Source organism: Molothrus ater, chromosome 4 (assembly GCF_012460135.2).
Source record: "Molothrus ater isolate BHLD 08-10-18 breed brown headed cowbird chromosome 4, BPBGC_Mater_1.1, whole genome shotgun sequence".
In the NCBI taxonomy this organism is placed as follows: domain Eukaryota; kingdom Metazoa; phylum Chordata; class Aves; order Passeriformes; family Icteridae; genus Molothrus; species Molothrus ater.
In genome coordinates this window covers 14,817,737-14,843,309 of record NC_050481.2, presented here as the reverse complement: position 1 = coordinate 14,843,309, position 25,573 = coordinate 14,817,737, and the positions used below count along the sequence as shown (strand labels likewise).

The 25,573-nt window shown below is 39.7% G+C and overlaps 1 protein-coding gene across 1 annotated transcript in view; it reads left to right on the top strand.

Moving 5' to 3' along the window:
• Positions 1-1,747: 1,747 nt before the first annotated feature.
• EDNRA (endothelin receptor type A) overlaps positions 1,748-25,573 on the top strand; it is a 33,320-nt gene continuing 9,494 nt past the window's right edge. Inside the window, exons 1-4 of the mRNA XM_036382995.2 lie at positions 1,748-1,850; positions 4,669-5,170; positions 19,317-19,444; positions 24,910-25,108. Of these exons, the coding sequence (XP_036238888.1) occupies positions 4,769-5,170; positions 19,317-19,444; positions 24,910-25,108 (729 nt within the window). The 5' untranslated portion in view covers positions 1,748-1,850; positions 4,669-4,768. The remainder of the gene's footprint in view (positions 1,851-4,668; positions 5,171-19,316; positions 19,445-24,909; positions 25,109-25,573) is intronic.

Genomic DNA, 25,573 nt, shown 5'->3' with positions numbered 1-25,573 from the left:
ATCTTTTACCGCATACTAAATTTGATAATTTCATTACATTTATTTCATGTAATAGTAAATACAGTTATGCATGGAATCATGTTATTATGAATTGGAATAAAAAAATGTGTGCTTGAATGAGATCAGAAATATACTTTTTTGCTTTGTTTTGCTTTTTCTTTTTTTTTTTTGTTACAGCTCTAATTGTTTAGACATAAAGGTCAAAGGATCCCAGGAAAGGAATTGGGTATTAACAATGTTTAGAGAACACACAAGAGATTTAAGAGTTGCATTCAATAAAGCACTCCATAAAGTGCACATGGTCTTTAATAACAGCCTTTCCAGCTCTTCAATGATTTTTCCAACTTACCATGAAGATGATTCTTGACAAAGCAAATAATTAATACTAAGCATCTATGACCAAACTGTAAAGAATTGTTTTAGTAGTATATGGATAATTTAGTGGCTTATCAGCATTTATTGAACTTCACAGCAACCTGAGATTTTGAATTAAACTTTCTACCTGATTTGCAAACAGTAGGCTCCTTGTGATTCTCAGCTGAACATGTATGTTCCTTCAAAGATCCTGTGCTTTGACACTTCATTTAACTGAGATGACTTTCTACAAGTAATAAAATACTGCTAATCCAGTCGATCCAGTTGCTGGTTTTTCCTGTTCAAGATTTATCAGATGATTTCAAACATATTACAGAAACATACTTTTATCTATGCAAAACTGAAAAAGTTCAAAAAAATTCCTACATGATTTAGTGCCAGATATTTTAATTCTTCAGGCCACTAGCATCACATTTTCTATTGTTATTTTCAGTCTGCTTTTGCAGTTTTAGGACAACATATTTTTACATCTTATTTAGGAAGGTTGCCTTTTTTATTCAGAAGACGCCCATATATATGTTTAGAAAATAATTTCTGTGGCACAACCAGATGAAAACTTGCCAGGAAATGAGGAACCTGAAATGATTCAACAAAGGACTCAAAATTTCATAAACTTGCTGGCATGACAGAAGAGGTTTTGAAACTCTTTCCTGTACAAGCTGCTCCCTCTGATACACATTTTTTTTCTCATTGTGAGAAAATATCATTAGGTATAAGTGAACTTTCCACTTTTTCTGCACAGATTTTTTTGCACCTCTGTCTTGACAGAAGAATAGTAATAGGAAACATAGGAATGACACTCTTATTATCCTTGTAAATGCAACTAAAATGTATTATCAAGATGTGTCCTGGATGGATCAAAGAAATTTTCACTCAGGAGCACTTTCCGTTTACGGATCCAGCATTTTTGAAACTCTCTCACACACAATTTTACTGATTGTTTCAGAGACTGATCCCCGCCAGCCCGGGGGCAAATGCAAAGCAGAAGAGGTTTATTTCATCAGATTTCCCACGGAAATCTGATTTTGCTCATGGATCAGTTTTTGCTCATGGATCTTCTGCCGTCTGGTGGGATCAGGTAGAGACCCTTGCTGAGAATCCTGCGTGCCATTAGCAGGCAGCTACAGCAGTGGGTTCCCGGTGTGGTTTAGATGAGCCCAGCGAAGGAGCTGCGCTCAGTTTCAGCGAGGAAGGAGTTAAGGAGCTCCGTGTTCCCCTGTGCCCGGGAGGCAGCCTTTGTGTTTAACATTGGCAGGGGCTCAGTTCGGGCTGGAGGTTTGTTTTAATTGGGGGAGGGGGCAGTGAAGAGGGGACGCTCCGACTTCTCCAGTCTGTCTCTTTCGTTCACTGTTGTAGCGGAGGTGGAGATTCTCAATTCCACCCAGTCAGACGCAGGCAGGAGGGTCTGGTAAGACTATCCCAGGAAAAGCCACTCCGGAGAATTTCTCCGAGGCGGCGGCGGCGGCAGCATGAGGGTGAGCCGGGCGGGGAGGCGGGCGCGGCGGGGGAAGGAAATGTGTGGGATGCTGCGGGAGCCCCCAACCCATCCCGGGACGGGAACAGCCGGGAACAGCCCGGCTCGAGCCGCGGGCACCTCCCGCACCGCTGGAAACCCCCGGACGGGGACTCGGTGCGCCTCTGTGTGCGGCTGTGAGCGTGTGAGAGACAGGAAGGGAGAGAGAACAAGAGACGGGCACAAGGCAGCTTGGGGGAACTGCTATTGCATAAAGTTTAACAATGTATGGATCTGGCCAGAGGCTCTCCATATAGGCTGCAGGGCAGGCAGCGCTGGTTTGCCAGTGCATGCTGGAATTGATCCTTCGCTGGTGGAGCAAGGAGCGTGTTTCCTCTCCCCGTGGAGAAGGAGCAGCGGGCGGCTTCCCCGGCAGCTCTCGCTGGGAACAGCCTAGAAAATCCCTCTTGCCGGCGTTGTTCCCTTCAGTGCCTTCCTGCCCTGCTCCTCTTCATTTGCTCCTGTTCACATCTCAGCTGCCTTACACTCATTAAGCACTGTTAACGTTTTAGCTGGTCTTTGGAACAATTTCATTTCCACTAGTACAGTCTCTTCTTGCGAACCTCGGGATGGGAATTTTTCTGGCTTGATACTCCAGGCAAGTCAGGAATTCAGTTCCCTGCATCCACAGCACAACACAGGCGGGAGGCTCCCGCATTAACAGAGCACCCTCACACTCTCCAGGTACCCAGGCTGCGTTCGTGAAGGATAATCCTAGATTATCTTATCACAGAAAGTTATCAGGGATGCCAGTGTGCTACTCATACGAGGCAGGCTGCATGTTATATTCTGCAACAAGATAAATACTTTAAAAATATGCACAGAGGAATGAAGGGCTGTCAGGAATCTATAAAAAAGTACCCTTAGAAGTTAGCCTATTAAAAACTTTCTCGTTTCGCTTCTTAGGGAAAAGTTTCTTCCGGGAGAGGGAAGAGATGGTAATTGGCAATTTTGTTCCCAGCTTTGCATGCTGGCGGCATGACTGCCATGCTGCCACCATGTTTATATGATACATACATCTGATTTTCACAAAAAGGGTCACAAAGCAAGGAGGAAACTAATATAACTACTAAAACACAGGGCTGTGGGTTCTGTTCATAGCTTTATCACATTTACTTGGGAAAACCATTAATAGTGATACATGCTTCCCATCCGTAAATTGAGGAACCATAACCATAGAAAATAATACAAGTATTAATCCTTGCCTGAAAAGAGTTACAGTCAAACATCTCTGTTTTTTGTAGTAAGATTTAGAAACCTAAAGTGAAAACACTTGCACCATGCTGCTGCTAAGTGCCCTGAGATACTGTCATAACCAGCATTTAATTTAATTAAATAAAGAAGGATTTACTATTTAGTATGTTAAACTTTGAAATTAGGTCCATGGGAACTCGCAGTTGGCCAGTTGCTGATCTCAAATACAGCAGTACAAGGATTGAAAGGTGGATCCCTGGTCTGTGAGGGACAGCACCCTGCATGCCAGACAGGAATACTCGGGTTAGCATCGCATCTGCTGCTCCACAGAGGTACACACACACTTCCACAGACCACATACAACAGGAGCCTGCAATACTAGTAAATATTTATACTCTGCCTCCTCCAGAAGTACTATCAGTAAATTTTCTCCCTCCTTCTCTGGTAAATGTCTTGCTATAAACTCTGACTTAACAGCCCCACAGGGAATGAAATTAGGATTCATTTATTTAAAAGGATCCTCCCAAATACTTCAGGCGAGTCCCTGGAAATCAGAGTTATAAATACTTTATTTGCTACTCTTCGTTTGTCAACACTGAAGCACTTTGTCTTGTTTTGCAGATATAAACCATGTAAAAAATTTTAATCTTAAATTAAACCAAGGTTTCAAGAAAATGGACTTAAATGGCATCCCTGGTTTCACTGGAGGTTTGGTATCTACAAACCCCGTGGCAGTGCTTACACACAGGCAGTCACACTTACTAGGGCAGGATTCTATGATGCTTTCTTCCGTACCTGGAAATGTCATGTGTTGTTGCTTAGAATACTAAACCAAGTATTTTTTTTATCCTTAAAGAGCTTAATTTTTTATTATTAACTTCACTGTAGCTAAGTATTGAGCATGATTTGCATGGCAATTACATTCAGAACCAGATGACAGAGTTTGAAGGTATTTTCCTGGCTGGAGGCCTATCCTAGGACTATAAAATCTTCCTCCTGTTATTTAGGGATTTTGGATTTGGTCCAGATTTTGATTTGAAATACATGTCTTATCAGTTCTCATTTGAAATCCAGGTAATAAGTCAGACAAAAATATTATAAAGTCTAATTGTTGCAGTACCTCAAAAATACTCAGAAAATTGATTAATTTACTACCTTTAATTTTTAATGTAGTGCTTTTACCACTTTTTTTCAAAGAAAAAATAATAAGTTCTTCTATTAGCTAAAATACCATTCAGAAGTCTCCAAGACAGGTCGACTGCAAGACTATATTTTAAAACAGAATTTCATCCCCCTTATTTTTTCCATCCCTATACAAATTCTGTCTCAGCAGGGTTTTGTGGGGTCTTATTTGCATAAGCTATCACTTACTTAAGAAATTTTTTGTGTTTGCCTTTTGTAAGACAAGTAATGGGGGTAATCTAGATTTCAGAGCAGCACAGTAAGTATAAACAGGTGTTGCTACATATGTGCTGCAGAGGCTGAACACTCAGATATCTTCCCTAAGTGAGAAACAGATGTGTTAGACTATCTGTTGTACTGATTATGTGGGGTTTTTTTTTTTCCTTTTTTTTTCTTGCTTACAGTTTCTCTCTGCAGGTGAAAAAATGAGAAGTATCTCACTGAAATACTGAAGAAAAAAGCGAAGGTCTTGTCTCACTGAATTTGCTCACTGGTGACTTGAGGATGGAAGCCTTGTGTTTAAGAGTTTCCTTGCTGCTGCTGGTCCCGGGATTTGTCCTCAGTGACAGCTCTGACAGAGACATTTCCAATCGGAGCGACTCGGGAAATCCCCTTTCCACCTTCTCAGGGACGGAATCCAGCATTCTCCTCACCACCATGCAGCCCCCGGTGTCCAACCAGACTGTCAAATGTTCCCAGCAGACTAAGATTGCTGAAACTTTCAAATACATTAACACCGTGGTATCCTGTGCTATTTTCATCATTGGGATGGTTGGGAATGCCACTCTGCTGAGGATCATTTACCAGAACAAGTGTATGAGGAACGGCCCGAACGCGCTGATAGCCAGCCTGGCACTGGGAGACCTTATCTACATTGTCATTGATATCCCCATCATCGTGTACAAGGTAGGACACCACCACCCATTCCAGCTGCAGTTCCTTACCAGTTCCCTGGCTGTTCTCTGGGCTTCCTCCTCTATTTAGTGCTCTTTTGTCAGTGAATTGTGCAATTAAGGAAACAATATAACTCCTTTTTGTTCTGCAACAAACCCCTTGCTCTCAGGTCTCACCTCCATCAATAACAAGGGTATCTCCCACTAAAGATGATGTAGCTCTTAGCTCCTAACCAAAGTGTGGCCTTGGGCATTTCACAGGAGCTCTTCATTTCTCATCGCTGCTACAGCTAGCAAAAGAATTTATGAGGGAAGACTTTTTATAAACTGTTCTCCTCCTTGATGAACTAGCTACTATTTTTATATTATCCAATCCTTACTTTATATTTTTACAGAAAATACTCCCTGTGAGACGCAGGCTTCATATTATGACTTTGAAGGGAGATATTACATCAGTTAAGTTGAGCCTTAAGGTTTTCATTTAATATTCATTAATAGCAGAGTCTCAAAATTATTCTAATTATATCACAGACCATTTCTGAAATACTAAATTTCATCTGGATTTGTCAAAGTGTAAAAAGGCTCCTCAGCAATTCTTTTATCTGGTGTAAAGTTATCTCGTCCCAATGTTTTGATTTTCCAATTTAATTAAACAAAGCCATAAAGCAGTGCTTTTTCTGATGCAATTTATATTTACTAATATAGTTCAAGCCAGAACATGCTTGAATGAACAGAACTGAGCTCTTTTTTTAATATATTTCATTGATACTAACTTAGAATCATCTTAGAAAATCATCTTAGAAAATCATCAAAGAATTTTGTAAGCTTGTACCTGTCCCTTTGTGGACTGTACACAGGTACATAGCTGATAGGATATCTGACTTTTTTTTTTCTTTTTTCAGTAGAAACATTAAGTGTTTCTGTTTGTAAATAAAACACTAAGTAATATAATATATATGTCATATAATTAAGAAAAAATGTTCTTCACAATTTCAGCCATAAGGATTCTAATGATTTTATTTACATGTGTTTTAAACGAAACATTTTAATGCATGGTTTTATAATAACTAGGGCCCTGTGGTTTCAAACTGGATTTTAAAATTAAGGAAACAATGATTTTAAAACATGCATTTTGCATCTTTATAACACTGACATCATAACTGCATTATAACATAGGTATTCCTAGGACAAGATCATAAAGTTTGAATTAATGAATGCAAAAAATTCTCTCTATGTGCATATATTACATTTGTACAGAGGCACTGGGAGTCTGTTATTGTCCACCCAACCAGGAGGAAGAGGTAGGACAACATGTTCTAATAAGCAGCCAGAGAATGTACAGGAACACCAGCCCTTGTTCTTGTGGGTGACTTTAACCTACCAGACATCTGCTGGGAACTTAACACAGCAGAAAAGAGGCAGTCCAGGAAGTTCTTGGAGTGGGTGGATGACAACTTTTGTCACAGCTGGTGAGCGAGCACACCAGGGAAGGGACTGTGTTACAAACAGAGATGGGCTGGTGGGAGATGTGGTGGTTGGAGGCCACTTGGGCACAATGATCATGAAATTATAGAGTTCTTGATATTTGGTGAAATCAGGAGGAACATCAATAAGGCTTTTACATTGGACTTCTGGAGGGCAGACTTTGGCCTATTTAGGAGACTTATTCAGAGAGTTCCATGGGAAGCAGCCCTTAGAAACAAAGGAGTCCAGGAAAGGTGGGCATGCCTCAAAAGAGAGATCTTGAGGGCACAGGAACAGACTGTCCATGTGTGCCAAAAGATGGGTCAATGAGGCAAAAGTCCAGCCTGGATGGGCAACAGAGGATTTGAAGAACTTAGAATAAAAAGAGGATGTATCATCTTTGGAAGGAGGGTCAGGTCTCTAAGGAAGTATTTAAGGGGTTTGCTAGGGCATGTAGGAAAAAAATTAAGGGAGGTTAAACGCAGTTCAAACTTAATTTGGCAACTTTTGTAAAGGATAATAAAAAATGTCTTTATAAATATATTAACAGCAAAAGGAAGGGTGAGATCAACCTTTGTTCTCTACTGGATGCAGGAGGGATCTCAGTAACTGCAGATGAGGAGAAGGTGAAAGTGCTTAACTCTTTCTTTGCCTTGGTCTTTAGTGGGAAGACATCTTGTCCCCAGGACAACTGTCCTCCTGGGTTGGGAGATGGTGTCAGGGAACAAAATGGTCCCCTTGTTATCCAGGAGGAGGCAGTCAGAAAAGTGCTGAGCAGCTTGGATATTCATAAATCCATGGCACACATGGGATCCAGCCCAGGGTGATGAGGGAGCAGGCAGATGAGCTTGCAAAGCCACTCTCCATTATTTACCAGCAGTCCTGGCTCACTGGGGAAGTTCCAGAGGACTGGAAGCTGGCCGATGTGAAGCCCATTCACAAAAAGGGTGGGAAAGAGGATCCTGGTAATTATAGACCAGTTAGCCTGACCTCAGTAAGGTTATGGAGCAGTTTATACTGAGTGTCATCACGCAGCACTTACAGGATGGCCGGGCATCAGAGCCAGCCAGCACGGGTTTAGGAGGGGTAGGTCGTGTTTGACCAACCTGGTCTCCTTTTATGGCCAGGTGACCCACCTGGTGGATGCAGGAAAGGCTGTGGATGTTGTTTATTTGGAGTTCAGCAAGGCCTTTGACACTGTCTCCCACAGCACACTCCTGAAGCTGCAGCCCACGGCTTGGACAGGAGCACTCTTTGCTGGGTTAGGAACTGGCTGGATGGCTGGGCCCAGAGAGTGCTGGTGAATGGCGCTGCATCCAGCTGGAGGCCAGTCACCAGTGGTGTCCCTTAGGGCTCTGTGGTGAGGCCAGCTCTATTCAATATCTTTATTGATGACATGGATGAGGGTGTTGAGTCCTTCATTAGTAAATTTGCAGATGACACCAAGTTGGGAGCATGTTTCGATCTGTTGGAAGGCAGGAGGGCTCTGCAGAGAGATCTGGAATGGTTGGATGTATGGGCAGAGTCCAATAAGATGAAGTTTAATAAGTCCAAGTGTCAAGTCCTGAATTTTGGCCACAATAACCCCCTGCAGCGTTATAGGCTGGGGATGGTGCGCCTGGACAGTGCTCAGGAGGAAAGGGACCTGGAGTACTGGTGACAGCCAACTGAACATGAGCCAGCAGTGTGCCCTGAGGGCCAAGAAGGCCAACAGCATCCCTGCCTATATCAGGAGTAGTGTGGCCAGAAGGAGCAGGGAGGTCATTCTTCTTCTGCACCTGGCACTGGTGAGGCCACACCTTGAGTGCTGTGTCCAGTTCTGGGCCCCTCAGTTTGGGAAGGACATTGAGACACTGGAGCGCGTCCAGAGGAGGCAACGAGGCTGGTGAGGGGCTTGGGACACAAACCCTGTGAGGGATAACTGAGGGAGCTGGGGGTGTTTAGCCTGGAGAAAAGGAGGCTCAGAGCTGATCTGACCACTCTCTATAACTCCCGGAAAGGGGCTGTAGTCAGCTGGGGGTTGGTCTCTTTCTCCAGGCAGCATCTCACAGAACCAGAAGACACAGTCTCAAGGTGCATCAAGGGAAATATAGGTTGGATATCAGGAAAAAGTTTTTTATGGAAAGAGTGATAAAGTACTGGAATTGTCTGCCTGGGGAGGTGGTGGAAGCACCATCCCTGGATGTGTTTAAAAAAAGAGTGGATGTGGCACTCGGTGCCATGGTTTAGTTGAGGGGTCAGGGAACAGGTTAAACTTGATGATCTTGAAGGTCTCTTCCAGCCCAGTGATTCTATGATTCTGTGATATTATCTATGGTGAAATGCAGCACCTGGTCCTGATCTTCCAGTTGTATATATTACAGATGAGTCTTTTAACTTGAACTGGGTTTAATAGAACATGAATTTGAAACTAGGATGACTGTAAATAGTTATGGATGTGATTTAACACAAATTCTAGTTTACACTTTTCAATACTCCACCTGGGAAGTTAAAGCGTCAATTTGTTGATAAGATATCTGCAGAGTATTTTGGATTAACAAATTGATGAGAAAGATTAGCTTCTGCCTGATTTGAGATTCTCCTGTCTTCCACAGCTGGGTGAATGCCTTATGGGACATCAGACTGGGGCTCCTAGCTGGACTCAGAGCCTACACAAGGCCAGGCTGGATGGGGCTCTGAGCAACCTGGGCTAGTAGGAGGTGTCCCTGTCCATCCGTGTCCCATGGCTGTGGGGTTGGAACTGGATGATCTTTAAGGTCCCTTCCAACCCAAACCATTCAGTGATTCCATGACTGCACCTCCCATGATGTATTACAGTTTCCCCTCTGGTAAATTACCCTTATGTCTTTATGGATAATTGCTAAGGCAGTGTTCTCACTTCTCATGGTATATCTGATAGTACATTTTAAGGAAAAATGGCATGAGTTTTTTTCAGAGCTAAGTTTGAGACAGAACAAGAATTTTTATTTCACAATTTTTTCTAACCTTTCAAGAGCTCTGCTTCTTTTTTGCAAAGAGGAGTGGAAATATGGAATTAATTATGCCTTTCAAAATTGCCCTTTTGATGATCTTCTGAAAACTTCTTTGGAAGTTTAGTTGAAAGCAACAGACTTTTTTTTATATTCTCTTGACTATTTTGCAATATATTTTTTCTATTATTTTTCTGTCACTTCTCTAGAATTCCATAGGTGTATTTGTCTAGGTCTGTCTTACATGATGAGTGGAACTATGGTTCTGATTTGATGAATGAAATTTCCTTAGCCTACATGAGAAATTATTTTTTGTGCTGCAGAGAAGTATTGGATAAATAAAGACTATGAACAAAACTGCAAGCCCTTGACACCAATCTCTGTCAATTTCAACATGTAAGAAGGCAGAATTAAAATAAACTTTAAAGCTTAATTCTAGCTTTTAGTTATTTTTCAGTTATTTAACTTGCGGAATAAATGACTTATAAATTGCCACACACAACCACCTTGTTGTCTGAGGTTTGCTGCAAGAATTGTGACACAGGGAAGCATTTATGGCTTTATAAGGGGGCTCTGGTACATCTGATAAGAAATTAAATTATTGTTATTATTATTATTATTATTAGTAGTAGTAGTAGTAGTAGTAGTAGTAGTATCGTCCATTTTTCATATGAACCATTCATATGAACCATGTGGATGCTTACATTAGGAGTTGGGTTTAAAGTTTGTCAAATGCCATTCCTGTTTGCACCACTAGGGATCCTAAAATCTGTGTCACCTTTCAGCTCCTCTTGTTGAGTGACAGTGTGAAAGGTGGCCCCTGGAAATAGCATTATTGGATAATTGAAGTGATAGGTTTTTAAGGAAAAAAATTCACGTGTTTTAATTTTTGTTAGAAAGTAATTTTCGTTAGAAAGTAGTACTCTTCTGAACTTCATTTAGAAAGATTCTTTTAGTTTCAGAGTCAGCCTCATGTTGAACCATATATTCATATCCTACATATGAGTGGTTTCAAACACTTCATAACTTTCAGGTCAGATCTTCAGTTTTAGGACAAAACAGGTCTGAAATCAGACTAAACAAGCATTCAGCTGCATATTAAAATAACAAATATGGAATTAATTATTAATTACTTAATTAATTAATTGTATAGAAAAATGTATAATATCTGTAATTATAATTGAATATCAGAAATAATTATAGTCACTTTCCTGAAACATACTGTAGCCTTAACTATTTTGATACTACTTTCAAAAGAGAAATAGGTAATGCTACTGGTACTCAAATCCATTTTTTCAAACCCTTAGAAAGAAGCAGCCATAAAATTTTAATAATTGGCAATGTAAGATCCCAGGAGAATTGAGTCCTTTATTCTGTTATGTGTTTACACAATTAACAAAGGTATGATGCTGGGAAAAAAGTAATTATGTATTTTATGCCAACTAAAGATGTGGTCTCAGGTGTTTGATGTTTTTAACTTTTCTTTGTGGTATAGTAGGCTCAAAAACTCACTCCTTACTTTGCCCAGTTACTGTAATTATATAGTGGATTCCCCTTATTGTTAATTGGATTGCAATGTGAGTAATATTTACTGTCCTTTGAAGATATTCTGGATATGTGAAAGCAACACTACACTTAATTACCACAATATATCCACTTGAAGTATCAAATCAGCAGTAAAAATCTTAATAAATTGAGTTTTACAGGAATGGTGACTGTAATAAATCCAACCTTAATAGACCAAACTAAGACAATTTAATTTTCAATCACATTTTTATACCACCAGGAGCCAAACAGTCTCCTTTTTGCCCAAAACATACCTTTCTCAGACATTCAGGATGTCAAAGCCTAAAGCCTCGTATCAGTAAGAATTATTTCTCTGCAGGGAAAAGACAAGCAGAAAATAAAAGTTTCATATTTTACACAGCTGTAGAGGTAAGGTTAAGCATTGAAGAAGAGAAGGGATCCTTTTCTTGTATCAGGTGGCATTAGCACATAACTGAAAGCTGCTGATCACCTGCATTACCCATCATTGCCATGTGCATTTTTAGCAAATAAAGTCAGATGCAATGCAAAAAAAACTTCCTTAGACGGCTGCTTTCCATAAAGGCTTTACATTGGCAGTACAAAGGCAGCAGCAGGATAGCTACGGCACCACTGTTGCCTTGGCTGCTCTGAGCTCTGGCAAACCCTTATGGCTGTTCCTGCTGCTGCTCCCATGGCTGAAGCATAGCAGAGCAACAGAACAACAGCAGGTACTCACCACAGACACTGCTGTCCACTGTTCTTTCCTCATGGAGCTTATGGAGCTTGATACACTCTGCACCAAGGCTCTCACCTTTAGAATGGCAAAATTTTAACTGCTATTGGGAAGTCTGAGCTGTCTCTGCTTCCAGTTTTACGCCCTTCAGAGAAAAACATAAAAATGAGTTCTATTTCTTGGAAACTGGCCTACATAGGACTGACATCAACTGCATTGCCTTAGATCAGAATATGCTTAACTCTTTAAACCATTAGTTTACAAAGTAGATGAAGCAAATTAGGTAGCTTTTTACCTGTTTTTTAATAACATTTTCTTAATAATTTTACTGTTACAAAGTGGAAGACATCTACCCAGGAAAAAATCAAGCGTTCACTGCTCAGACAGCTCAAGGAGATGTTTGCTTCAATAAAACAGGGGGATTTTTGGTTTGTTAATTGGTACTCATGCTTACTTTAGTTGCAACCCTATCTAAATCTGAGTAGTCCACCCAGAACATTAAAAATCTAAATATAGAAGGTACCTGACAGCAAGCAAACATGTTCATCCATTCTGTCTTCAGTAAAGGAAGACTCAGCTAAAGCATTTCTAGTCATGGACATTTTTCAGCATTAGAGCACATGTGTAAGTGTCAGAGCAATCCCTTCTGAATCAAAAATTATTTGGCATATCTGAATACCTTCACCAACAGAATTAACAATTATACCTACATGGGGATGCTAATTAACCACATTGGCACTGGTCTTGTAGCTGATAGAACAAGTGGCATCTTTCGTGCCAAAGGAGTATAAAGCCAAGCCAACAGCACACAAAAAGGTAAGGGCACTTAGGAAAGATACCCTTCTTTAAAGGCAGAAGTTTTCATATGTATAGTGTGTATTTCTCAATGAAGTACCAACACAAGTAGGAAATTCTGAGAAATTCCCCAGAACAACTACACTCTGGTTTTCAATAAATTCTTACCAGGGACTCCCAGAAGGAATGAATGGGTAGCCCAGTGTGATGCAGAAATCCATAGAACCTGCTCCACACAGGACCTTTTATTCAGGTGTATGTCTCCATGTAGTGACCAAACACAGCAGAAACCCAGAGGTAGCACAAGAATTGATCACTGAGTCCTGAAGGCAAACATTTCCCAAAATGGAGCAGGGAACAGAAATCCATCAGGAATCTGTTCTATTTACAAACTGCAGCTCCCCAGCAGAGTGTGTTTAATGTACATACCAGGGTAGCAGCCAATGAAGAGATTTTATATTCTAGGTCTTAGCTCAAGATCCACTCTGCCTTTAACTCATGACTGTTCTTTGGGGAGTGGGACATATGTTCCCATCAATGCACAGCTCCTCCCTCATCTTCAACTCCTCATCTCATGCCTGTCTTGCTGGCCTGTGGATTTGAAATAGTGTACAGTACTTAGACACATTAGGTTTAAGAGAATATTTTAGTGTGTTTTCTGCCTTTATTTCTCAACCAGCTGAACTCTACAGATAACAAGGAATTGTTTTGATTGTGCATAGTCAGGGCTTATGGGTTCTGCAGTAACTTCTTAGAAATCCTGTCACTCTTTTTAGCAACGCACAAAAGAAAACACAGCTGGAAGAATAACAAAAGAAATATTATGCCCAGGGATTGAAAAAATTCCTTTCAACAAATCACCAGGCACATAAGCACACCTTGCAGCTCATTTCCCTGAAGAAGAGCAGCTCAGCTTGAGAAACAGTTTACCTAACAGGATGGGAAGATAGCCAACACCATGGAAAGTAATCCTGCTTTGTAAACAGCAAAAATACCACAGGGGAGATGCCTAGGGTTGTTAGGAATGCTTTACTGCTAAGTAGAATTTTGTAATAAATATAAGCGTTTTAACAAGAACCTAAAACAGGATTTCTTTTTCTTTCAGTTAGTTGAGAAAGAATGTTCAGCTGCAAAACCAGGGCATTTGTTTCCTTACTTTTCAGGATCTCTTGAAGTATAATCTATTTTCCCTTGTGTAAAAACTATACACTCCCTTCCATAGCTGCCTAAGCAGGAGAAAAACACTGTAGGCATTCAGTGAATGGCATGAGACCCTTTGCTACATTCACCTTTACTCAGCCAGGCTAAGATAAGCAAAATAGCAGAAAAAGCTCTGGCAGGGCAATTCAGAGTAAAAAATGTCTTTCATGGTTCTCATGCATCCCCACATAACCTTTCTTCCTTCCAGGAAGAAAACCAGTCAGTCTTTTATCCACCCAAAGTGGAAAAAAGACAGTTCTTGGTTGTAGCAAAATCAGGAATGTATTTCATGCAAAGAAGAGTTGAAGACATACAGTGTGTTTTCTCTACCATGTCAGGGCTGTGAATCTAAGTATAAGGAAATAAACAAATTATCCTAAAGCTGGCAGAAGCTTGAACAATCACCTCACCATACACACACACACACACACACACACACACACATATATATATATATATATACATACTGATCTTATGCTCTGCATTATGAAGGCTACCCTCATTCTTTGTTTTCCTCTACTCTTTGTTTTCCTCTAGTCACTGTCCTTTCAAAATCTGAGGCTTTTCACTTCAGCAGTGGGAAGGAATACTTAGAGACAGACTGTGTTCCTCTCCATCCTGACAACTCTCCCTCTTTCCTGCAAAGTGGTGGAGCACAGGTGACTCGTGAGGCAAGAAATGGATGAGCTTTGTCCAGCAATGCAATTCTCTCCTGTATATATGTGTTTTAGGAAGAAGGGAAATGCTTGAAAACATACAATGAATTCTTACCCTATGACATTTTATGAGGACAGAAGGGTCCTGTTCAGTCACCACAATCAAAATACCACTGCTGAGGACTCAATACATCCTTATTCCTAACTAAGCAGTCTTACAGATCAGAGATAGGTGAGACATTTCAGTCAGAACCATCATCTTTTGTCACTTAATGCAGTCAAGTCAGTGGTACAGAACTTAGACACTTCTGTGCTGAGCCACGTATCACCTGGATTCCACCCAAAACACCAGATACCTTGTCTGGCCCATGCCTTGAATCAGACAAGGGTATATGTAATTGTAGGACACAATTTAAGCTTTATCCAGACAGCTCATTATTGCCTAGAGGAAACTAGCCTTAAAAAAAAAAAATAAATGGAAAAAAAAAGCCAGCAACACCAAATGTGCTGATGTAACAAAACCAAAAGAATTTCCCTTATCTTTCATTCTGGGCTATGTGGCAAGGAAAGAAAATCACCACAGACTACTCTGCTTTTGTAACTGCTGCTCCTCAGTTAGGAGATGTTGGTCACTTACACAACTGGATTGTACCTATACAGATGAAATCTGCTGGCTTGGTCCCTTTCTCCATTACTGCCCAAGTATAACTTCAGTTGTGGAATAAATAAGGTATTTCTGTTTTTCCTGAAGACAGAATAGAAGCTGACTTCCGTGGTTGTGTTCCAGCAGTATCATGGAACATTTAAATGCCATGAAACTCAGGAGAGTGTCCTAGATGACAGCAGCATTAGGGGCAAGTGCTGCTTGTAAGGAACACAGTCCAGTTTCTAGGAAAAACATCTTGTGTGTCAGCACAACAATGGTCCCACATGGATATAGGAAGGGGCAGTCTCTAGAGCACTAGGATGAAATCAGAGCAGGAAAGGGCGGGTAGGAAGCCTTTGCTGCCATCCTCAATGCCACATGCCAGAGACAGGGGACCTCCTGACATGCACTTGTTGAGCTGAAGGAGTTTGAATAGAGCAGCTCAGAGCCAGCTCCAATCCAGCACCCAACCAAGCCCATCTATTTTGGGCTGAGCTCCAGGGCCATCATCTGCCTGCAAACACACACAGTACCAGCCTGGCATGGGATAAACACTGTGGCTGCACATGAGCATGCTCTGGGCAGCACTCATGTGCTGGGGTTACAACATTCTCTCTTTCAGACTATATATAAATTGCTTGGGATGCACAGTGGGACTTGATGTTTTGTACATCAGCTACCATACTGAGGGGGGTTGGAAAATAGCAGCAGCAGCAGAATAAAATCAACGGAGTGACATTTAAAAATCACTGCAAAGGAATGTTCTCAGTGCTGATGTCTTGTTTGTCTTCAGCTGCAGCTCAGGGCAGAGAGGCCATATAAAGCAGCAGAGAAGGGAGGATGCTCAAGAAAGCTGTGGCTGTCTGGTCACTTTGTGAGTTTTTAAAGAGCAGTCTTGATTTCTGATTTCAGTGCAAAAATACATGTTGACCACACTCTTTTCTCAGGAATTGCACCACAGTATGAAATACTCTTAAGTTGCAAACTGCACAAGGGAAAAGTGCGTTTCCTTTGCCACATGTCTTATTTTGAAACCTCAGAGATTTTGTAAGTGGGTTTGCAAAAGCACAATCCACTTCCACAACTCAGAGAACTGGGACACAAGTAGGAGCAATCAGTCTGATTTCTTCTATCCTAGAGCCTTGAGATAAAATGTAATTTTCTAGAATTTTATAATCATTTTGTTTGGATATTAAAATATGCAAAAGCACTTAAAGAGCAAAGCCAGTAGTTCCAGTTCTTGTATTGCACCTAAGTAAATCAGGATTAATTAAATTAAATTCTTGGGTTCATTTTTTGTAATACAAAATAAATGTATCATTTCCTTCTGAAATTTCCATACCATGCTAGGGCAGGACAGAGGGAAATGGACTTGTTTTGATGCAAAAATTAATAAAACTAAAGACAGGATCAGATTTGCTGACTAAAAATATCTACAGAAGAAAAAAACTGGCACCTGATCCAAGGGGAAGTAATGAATGCATAGCTGATGTGGAGTGATAATGGAGTACACCCCCAGAAATGATTGCAAAGTGAATCTTGAAATCAAAAAACCTTATTTCTGGTCCCAGGGATTTTGATTAAAATCTACTTGAAAAGAATGTCTAATGGTTTGGTACTGAGATTACTTCAATTAGTGGAAAGTGTAAGAAACAAAAGGAATAAAATACTTTTAATCTCAAAAAAGGAGAGCTTCCTGGGGTGTGGGGTTGAAGCATACATGCTGGAAGCATGATAAAGCTTCCCCATGAGGAGTAATGAGTTAGTGAACCTTTTTCAAGTACAACCCTTTTCTTTTTGAAGCTAATATTTGCCTTGTAGTAGCAGAGTTTCGCAGTCACTACAAAGTGCTTGTTCGTTTCTGGTGTAGCTACAGCCACAGTCAGGGGCTGAAACGAATAGGTGCCTTTCAGTTGCCTTTTCAAGTGTGATCTGTAATGATAAATGGGTCTTGGGGCTCTGGTTGGCACAGGGAATTGACAGAAGTCTGCTAGAGCTGCTTTTCCATGGCAGTGCCATTTATAATTTAGCCTTCCCAGCCTGAGAACTACTCTGATTTTACCCAAACCCAGCCAAGAGTTTGAAGGTGAAATTCCATGTGACTACAACAATATGGTTGAATTACTATGGGTAATCATGGGTGATCATCCCTTCTTTTTTCAACTTTTTTTTTTGTGATAAAAACTGAAATCTCATATGAGAGTTCTAGGCAAAATGCAGAATATTCTCTGCAAACATTTGTTACACTATTGCAAACCTATCTTGAAAACAGTTCTGCTGGAGTTTTAAATGTATTTCATTCAGTCTATAAATACAGATCGCATCTGAGGAGCTAATCAAGAGCTTGCAGATATAAACTCATCGCTTTTGCTACGGAAGGTACTGACTGTAGTTAAATCACCAATCCTAGCAACTCAATCCCTAGCCTTTTAAGAAAAAGGGGATTGCTTTTTACCAAATGTGACTATCCTAAACTGGGATAACATAACAAAGGTGCTTGCAAACATAAGTTTGATCCACAGTTTCCACCCAGCTGGCTGAAAACTGTGAGTTGCTAAAATGTGTGTAATGAAATGCAAGTAATCAAATTACATTAATATAATACTAGAGAGACACAGGCAATGTGGAGTGCATAGCTGCTTCCAGCATTTTTCAGGTATCATTTGGGGGACAAAATCACAAGTAACTCAGCATTGTGATGAATGAATATAAAACAGAGGGGGTGCAAAAAATCCACATCAGAATTATGAGGAGAAGATTAATTCCTACTAACGCGGAATTTTGTGATAAACATCTATACACTACAGCAAAGTTCTCTGAAAAACTCATGCTATGAAAAACCAAAAAGGTAACACCTTTCTTAACTGAGGTAAAGACAGAATTTGAACTTCCCACAATTAACATTTGTATTGCTAAAGGTAGTGATTATTAGCATACTTCAATTTAACACTAATTTAAATAGAAATAAAATGTTTGCTTTGAATACTATAGTCCTGAGTTACAACCAGAATTTGTTTTTCTAATTCTAGAGCTAGAATACACCCACTTTTACCAGATAAGTATTCCAGGACCTAAGCTTCTACTAAAAAAATATTTCTAGTCCTTGTGGTTGCAAAGCTAACTCTCAAAACATGAACATCCTACTGCTAAGTTTCAGCAGCAGAGACTTAGAGAAGAAGATGACCAAAATGGTAGTGCAAGAGTGAGGAGGTTTAGTGACTTTGTTTTTCGATAGAAATATCCTTACTTGAGTTAAAATAGCTAAATTAGGGCTCAGTGCTTTGTATGGACAATAATTTTTTATTTATTACACTTACTTACATTGAATGTAATCTGCCAGTTTCCTTTCAGTACATGTGAAGGGTGATTTGATTATCCTGAATAATTATGTGTCCTGTATTTTGTGTGTACAATTGCTATCAAAGCCGAGTTCCAATACAAGTTCAAAGCTTTAACAGTTATAGCTAGAAATATTACTACTTATATGCTAATTCTTCACAACTGTGCCCATGAATCACTGTACTAATATTTATTATGCAAATGCCTCCTTGGAAATACTTCTCTAAGCCTCACTCACTCACATCTTTCCAATGGATGCCTTTCTGCTGCCTTGAAGCACAGCCCACACGTTTGCACGGTTGTCCTTTAAAATGTGATATGGAACAAATTATGACTGCACAGTGTTTTCTTCACACTCCTCAGAGTCTGGCACTGGATGTTGCCATGAGTTACACAATGGTACATTTATGATGACAAGAATCTACTTGCGTGCAGCACCAGGATTTGGCTCTGAGGTATTTCATTATGGACCCTGAGTTATGTTGTGACTGCCTGGTTCTGGGACACGGCAATCACAACCATTTGTGACAGGCTTGAGTTGGATTTTCATTATTCAGTACTGCTGGCAGGTTCACAATAATAAAAAAGAAATTTCAACAATGCAATTTAGTATTGCGACACCACGAGGTCAACATTTTATGTAAACTTCCAACTTCTCTGCTTCCACAGTAGCAGTTAGTTCCCAGATCCACTCAGTACCAAGGATATGCTTGAGTTATGGAGAATTCAAGGTTACATTGGCTGTGTCTAAGACAGGAAATAACTACAATTGTGGCATACTTGCTAGGTTACTGTTTAAATATTCTGATTATTTTGTATCTTCTCTTTAGCTCCTCGCTCAGAAGTGGCCTTTTGGAAATACAGAATTTGGACAGTTTCTTTGCAAATTCCTTCCCTTTATCCAGAAGGCATCAGTGGGAATCACAGTCCTTAACCTGTGTGCCCTTAGTGTGGACAGGTACAGTATGTTTTACTCTTTTGCCACTGTTCTTGCACGTGCAGACTTCCTAAATCTGGGAGCACTAAGCATGGTCTTTTTAGCAGGCAGATTACAATACAGATATAACTTAGATTCTGGTCTTTTATATTCTGGCTTATGCCAAGCATCACATTTGCGGCTCAAAGTATAATATTAAGTCCTTGGGCTAATGAACTTTAGATGTTTTTTAAAGGTATTTAAAAGCTCTGGTAAAGCTTTTTAGGCTTATAAATTAGCTTTTCAACTCACTGCCCATAGACAATAAAAAAGGGTTTATTCTGATAACTTTCAAAACTAACAGAGCTCTACTGAAAAATATGTTGGAAACTTGCTTTGATACTTTGACATACGTAGTTTGAAAATTAATGCCTCTGCTATTTTTTTTTAATACATAACATGCAATAGCAGATGAACACTTGACTTCTGTAAAAGTTGGTTTTATGTCTTGAGTTACTTGATCATGTTCCACTCCAAAATATCAGTACCTCTAAATACAGGAAATACTGTCAAATAAAATGCAGTATGTGTATTAGTACAGGGATGCAAAGAAGCTTTAAAATTAATATTGGTTTGGCTTTACAGAAAAAGTGAATGTATAAGGTTTGCAGTGGATAAATCACTTGGTAGTATCCATACCTAAAATACAGTTCCTTACTGCATTAGTACCTCATTAGCCAAAGTCATAAATAAAAAAAGAAATTAAAAAAATTTTAAAAAGGTAATACACGTAACTGTTCTACTTCAATTTTTTGAGTCTGAGAACTAAAAAAACAATTATATTTCTCAAACAATATCTGCCCACCATTAAATAAAATCCCATGGACCACTCTAAGGAATAAATCACAGATCAAGCACAGACAGTTTTTTAGATAAATTCTGATGACTGCAGTTTCACTAGATGAAGTTCCACAGTCATATACATTTTTATAAATTGGAACTAACTCAGCTGAAGCTACCTTTTTGTAGATATCTATATATATATATATATTTTACAAGGACAGATTTGCTAATCCTCACAACAACCAAATGCTGTTTCCATTTGAGTATAAAATCTGGTACAGGATCAGACTCAGACTATTTAATTTCCTCCCTTAGCTTAGACACTTTGCCAAGGACATATTCTTTATTATCTGTTGCTGCTCTAGTAAGTGGTTGCAGAGGATGTGTGTTAGGAAACAGATATATAGAGTCAGATTCTGATATTTGCAAACAAGAACTGAATCTAGCTTCAATAACCATGAGAGCTCAGAGCACCTTCAATAACTTAGGTTGGACACTGGAAGTTGGGCACAGAATTCCACATTAGCTAACGGCTGCTTTCTAGAACGGACAATGAGTAAATATGAAACAGTGTGCTGTCACAGCTGGACTGTTTCTGGTCTATGGGAAAGTTAATTCTTGCTTTAAAAAAGCTCCTGGAAGTTATCGTGTTTATAATTATTTTGGGCCTCTATATACTGCCTCTATATAAGCCTGGATTTGCATTCTATGGCACATAAAAGATGGAGTCAATCGGTAGAGTGAATCCAGAGCTCCATATTTTCAGTCGTTGTTGACTCTATCCCTGTTGCAGACTACAGCCTTAAGTTAGAACAGGATTCTTTTTTTTCCTATCAGGAAAATCCCTGTGCTAACTACATCCTATTGTGAAACTCCCCTCATTACTACAGCCCTGGAGTGACTTGCCCTGACAGTGTATTAAGGTTTAACTGTGCATGCCCAAGGGGAACAATGGCCACTCACATGTGGAGAGGGTTTTAAGAGGCTGGCAGAAAGCCAGCCATTCACACTTCGGAGGAAGCTCACTTCGAAGTTGCCTCAGATGCCCCCCAGGCATTTTTAAACTCTAGGTCACGATGGTGACGATAGTGTGACTCTTTTTCTAAACAGTGCCTGAGTGTGACTAAGAGGGAGGATATTTCCCTGCCTGAGTTTTTACGCTTGCTTATGTCTTGGGCATAATGATTTTGACGAAGAAATGGGTTGAAGTAGAAAAGTGAAGATCTGGATCTCACTTCACGTGTATACACTCTCTTCTTGCCTCCTCTGCATAGCACAGTGCAAAGAACAATAATACTAAAGTAGATATTTTTATCTGGACCAACTCACAGTAAGTGTATGAGACAAGTCAAGATTTTGCCACTAAAAGAAAACCCCAAGAGCTTTATTGTATTAAGACAGTTGAATAAAATGAAGAACAGCTGTGGTTGCTAATAACAGAGCAGAACAGTTCAGTATCAGCAACAGCAGGGACATTTAGGAACTGTCCTGGCACTCATCTTGACAGTGGCTGCTTCATACATGCTTGATCCTGTCCTTTATGTTTCCTGGATTGCTTTTCACTCTTACAAAGGGCTGATGATACTCACAGAATTTGTTATATTACAGGGCACATTTGAACACCTAGTTTTCTAATTAACACCTAATTTCTGATCTGAGTTAAAAGGAATAGGGGAACAAAAGCACCCACTGATGTTCTCAGATCCAGACAAGATGTCCTTCTGAAAGAAATACTTTAAGCACGTTATAACTGGATAGGAGTGCAAAATATTTAATTGTGTGTATGTATACAAGTTGACAGCACATGCATGAGCAGCTGAAAAAGGGAGAGAGAAGAGGAGCCACAACATCAAGCAGAGGACAGGAAGTGACCTGGAAAAAAAGCGAACATTTTAGACATGATTGGAGACAAGAGGGAAATAAACAGAACAAAAGGAAAGCTAGCCAAATCTCACACAGCTTTTAGAGTGAGGAATTAAATGCAATGCATTATGCATGTATTTTATGCCAGGTCCCTGGCAGACATCCTATGTTTTCCAAGTATGAGGGAAATAAACCCTGCAGTACTTTCTCACTCTTGATTGTGGGAGGTTTGTGGCTAGACAAAGATCCTCTATATTACATAACCCACAGAACACCCACCTGAAAAGTTATTACTACTAAAATTATTATTACTACCACTATTTTTCAAATGACTCCTACAGCAGTGAGTAAAGAGACCAAGTAATTGCAGCTTAATATGCATTCAGCAAACTCTGATCTAATTACTGAGCTTCTTATGTTTTAGCTGAAAATATTCATAAAATTATTCAGCTAACAACTCCTTATTTGTGAATTATTTGAATTTTAAACTGGGAAAAAAAATCAGTAAAATACATACAGGAGCCAAATCCTTACTGCTGTGCATAGTGATCTCCTCATGTGCAAAACAGATGTAACTCAAAAGAACAGGTACAAAAATGCAAGAAAGCAAATAACTGGATTCACAGTTCGCAAGTTACTCTTATATTTACAGAGGTAACATAAAAAAAGATTTACATTTGCTACTTGAAAAATATATACAGTGTACAAGCCCCTTTGCTAAAAGCACCAGTCAGTCAAGGATGGGATAGTACCTTGTGCAGCTGACAGAAATGATTGCAAAATTGCTGGTCTGTAGAAAGTAAATTTTGAATCGATTGTTAAATTTCCAAAGTTCACAAATACTCAAATACTTGAGCATTTGTGTGGAAGGTTAAGTTTCAATGAATATTCCATTTGGTGATAAAAGCCAGAACTTTATATTTGGCAAAAAGAAATATGACAGGATGAAAAATTACTTAAAATTAAATTTGGATTTTAATATGAATATTTGTGAGAAGATATGATAATGGATATTTCTTTTTTAGTTCTCCCAGTATAATTCAATTTGTTTCCATAGTCTCAGAATTCTAATCTCAGAGACCTCCTCCCCTTTTTCCCATTATTGGAAGATAAGGATGCCTTTAGATGATGTTTTTATTTTTAATGTGCAATTCCAAGCTGTAGTTTGCTTTTTTATGCTGGAAGTATTTCTACCCACATTTCTATAGAAATGATGCTCTGAGAGCCTGTCTGTAGTTCACGTGTGACTGTGCTGTGCATGACACTGCTGTAGATATCAAGGCAAAGCTTTCCAGTCTGTTTTCTGCAGGGGTGATGGCAGGCCCTGACACTTCCCAGTGTCAGATATTGGGTAACAATGCTTGCTGAAGTTTTTGTGAGGGGCTCAAGCCTGGATTTGCATTCAGGCATTGTCATTCCCCCAACACTGAGGCCACAGGGGATGGAATTCCCAAGTCTTCCATCTAGTTAATAAGCACACTTCCAAACTAAAAAGAGGCTGTGATACAAGAAATCAGAAGAAATTATTTGTGTGCGAATCCAGTGTCACTGTATTGGTTAAAGGAGGGCTTAGAAAGCCTTTCAATAACCAATTTTTCCTGATCTCTGTAGCCTAGGTCCTGTAGCCCTCAAAAAATTTTTCTCATTGGAAGCTCCTCATTCCTTCCATCTTGGTTGGACTTGATGATCTCAAAATGTCTTTTCCAACCTAGTTCATTCTGTGATCTCAAAAATTCCAAATCCAGTATTTCCCTTCTTAATATGACTTCTTTTAAGCAAACAAACAACCTTTCTTGACTTTTTTTATCCTCAACCAAAGAAGATTATTTCATCATCAGTGGATGCCATGATATATCCATTCAGCACTGTCATTCCAAACAGGAAGGTGCTATTATTTTAAGGAAGAAAAATAAGTTCAGAACAGTTACATCATTAACAGTTCAGAAGCTGTTACTTCATTAATGACAGAGGGCTCTCCAGAATGAATTTCAGATTATTACAAGATCAAAAATAATATTGGTTCTTTCCACTGATTCTGTCTTTGCTAAATTGTTGTAAATCCTAAGCAAGTAGTTTACTGCAGTAATTGTAGGACAACAGTTAAATCTACTACTGAAAATTTAGTTTATGGACTGGATTGCACTTTGTATCCTATGCTTATCTGTCTTTGAATAATTTTACAACCTTCTAACCAGAGCTGACAGAGAGATTGAGGTCTCAAGGTTAATAAATTTCTTCAAGTTCATTGAAAACTGAGAGACAACTAGAGAAGAAATATCCTCTCAGTTCATTGAACAGTATAAACAGAACAAATGCATTTACACTTCATCAAGAGTATTTTCCTGGTGTTTCATTGCCTGGAAGCTGAAAGCTTTGGGTAGCACGGCTGCTACAGCTGAGGTAGCTGGAGGAGATGGGTGCTTCGTATCTGTTAGAATGGCTGTGTGCCTGGAAGCTTTTTTCCCTCTGTTATGGCAGTTATTTAGTGAAAGATATAGTCTGTCCTCACAAACCTTGCCTACTTTGATTAGAGATCATTAGTGCAGTCCACCCAGCAGAATTCCACACAATCCCACACCCAAGCAGAACAGGAGCAGCCAGCTCTCTGCTCTCCACCCCTCGATGTGCCCTGCTATGGCCCAGGTAAGTTGATAGCTGGCAGAGGCCCTGGAATAGGCAGAAAAAAACAACTAATACAAGTCTCAGATGTCAGCTTTAGGAATTCACTTGCCCTAGGACACTGAACCATGAAGTTTTAAGAAGGAAACCACAGTCTGGAAAGTAACACCTGTCTCTTTCAGGTACAGAGCAGTTGCGTCCTGGAGCCGTGTTCAGGGGATTGGAATCCCCATGATCACTGCTATTGAAATTTTTTCCATTTGGCTTCTGTCCTTCATACTGGCCATCCCAGAAGCAATTGGCTTTGCTGTGGTACCTTTTAAATACAAGGATGCAAGTTATGTTACCTGCATGCTCAAACCTACAAATGATTTCATGTTGGTAAGTAACATCCGGTCTTCTCTTTCTTGGAACCCACAGTACGTGGGTTAGACAATTACGGTATCGGATGATAATAGAGTTTATTCATGCATTAAACTGCAAAATGTATTCTAATGTTATTGGTGCAAAGAGGATCCTATGTTCACAGTGACTTGTCTCTGCTTTCAGCCAGAGAGATTAAATGGGGCTTTACTGCATTTTCATTTCTTTGCTACTGAAGATTCTTACTACAGACTTTTGCAATTCACACCTGCTAAAAGTACAGTCAAGAGATGTATCAGGGTAGCCAGAGCCTTGAAAAGTTTTGAATTTCAAGGTACACCACCTTGGAGCTTGTAAATGTCAAAACACATGTTTTACCATGATTAGTCATCCTTCTGTATGCAGTAGTCAGCTCTCTTGGCACACAAAGAAAAGGGTGGGGCCATGCTACATGCATTAAAGTCAAATAAAAAATAATCCTTT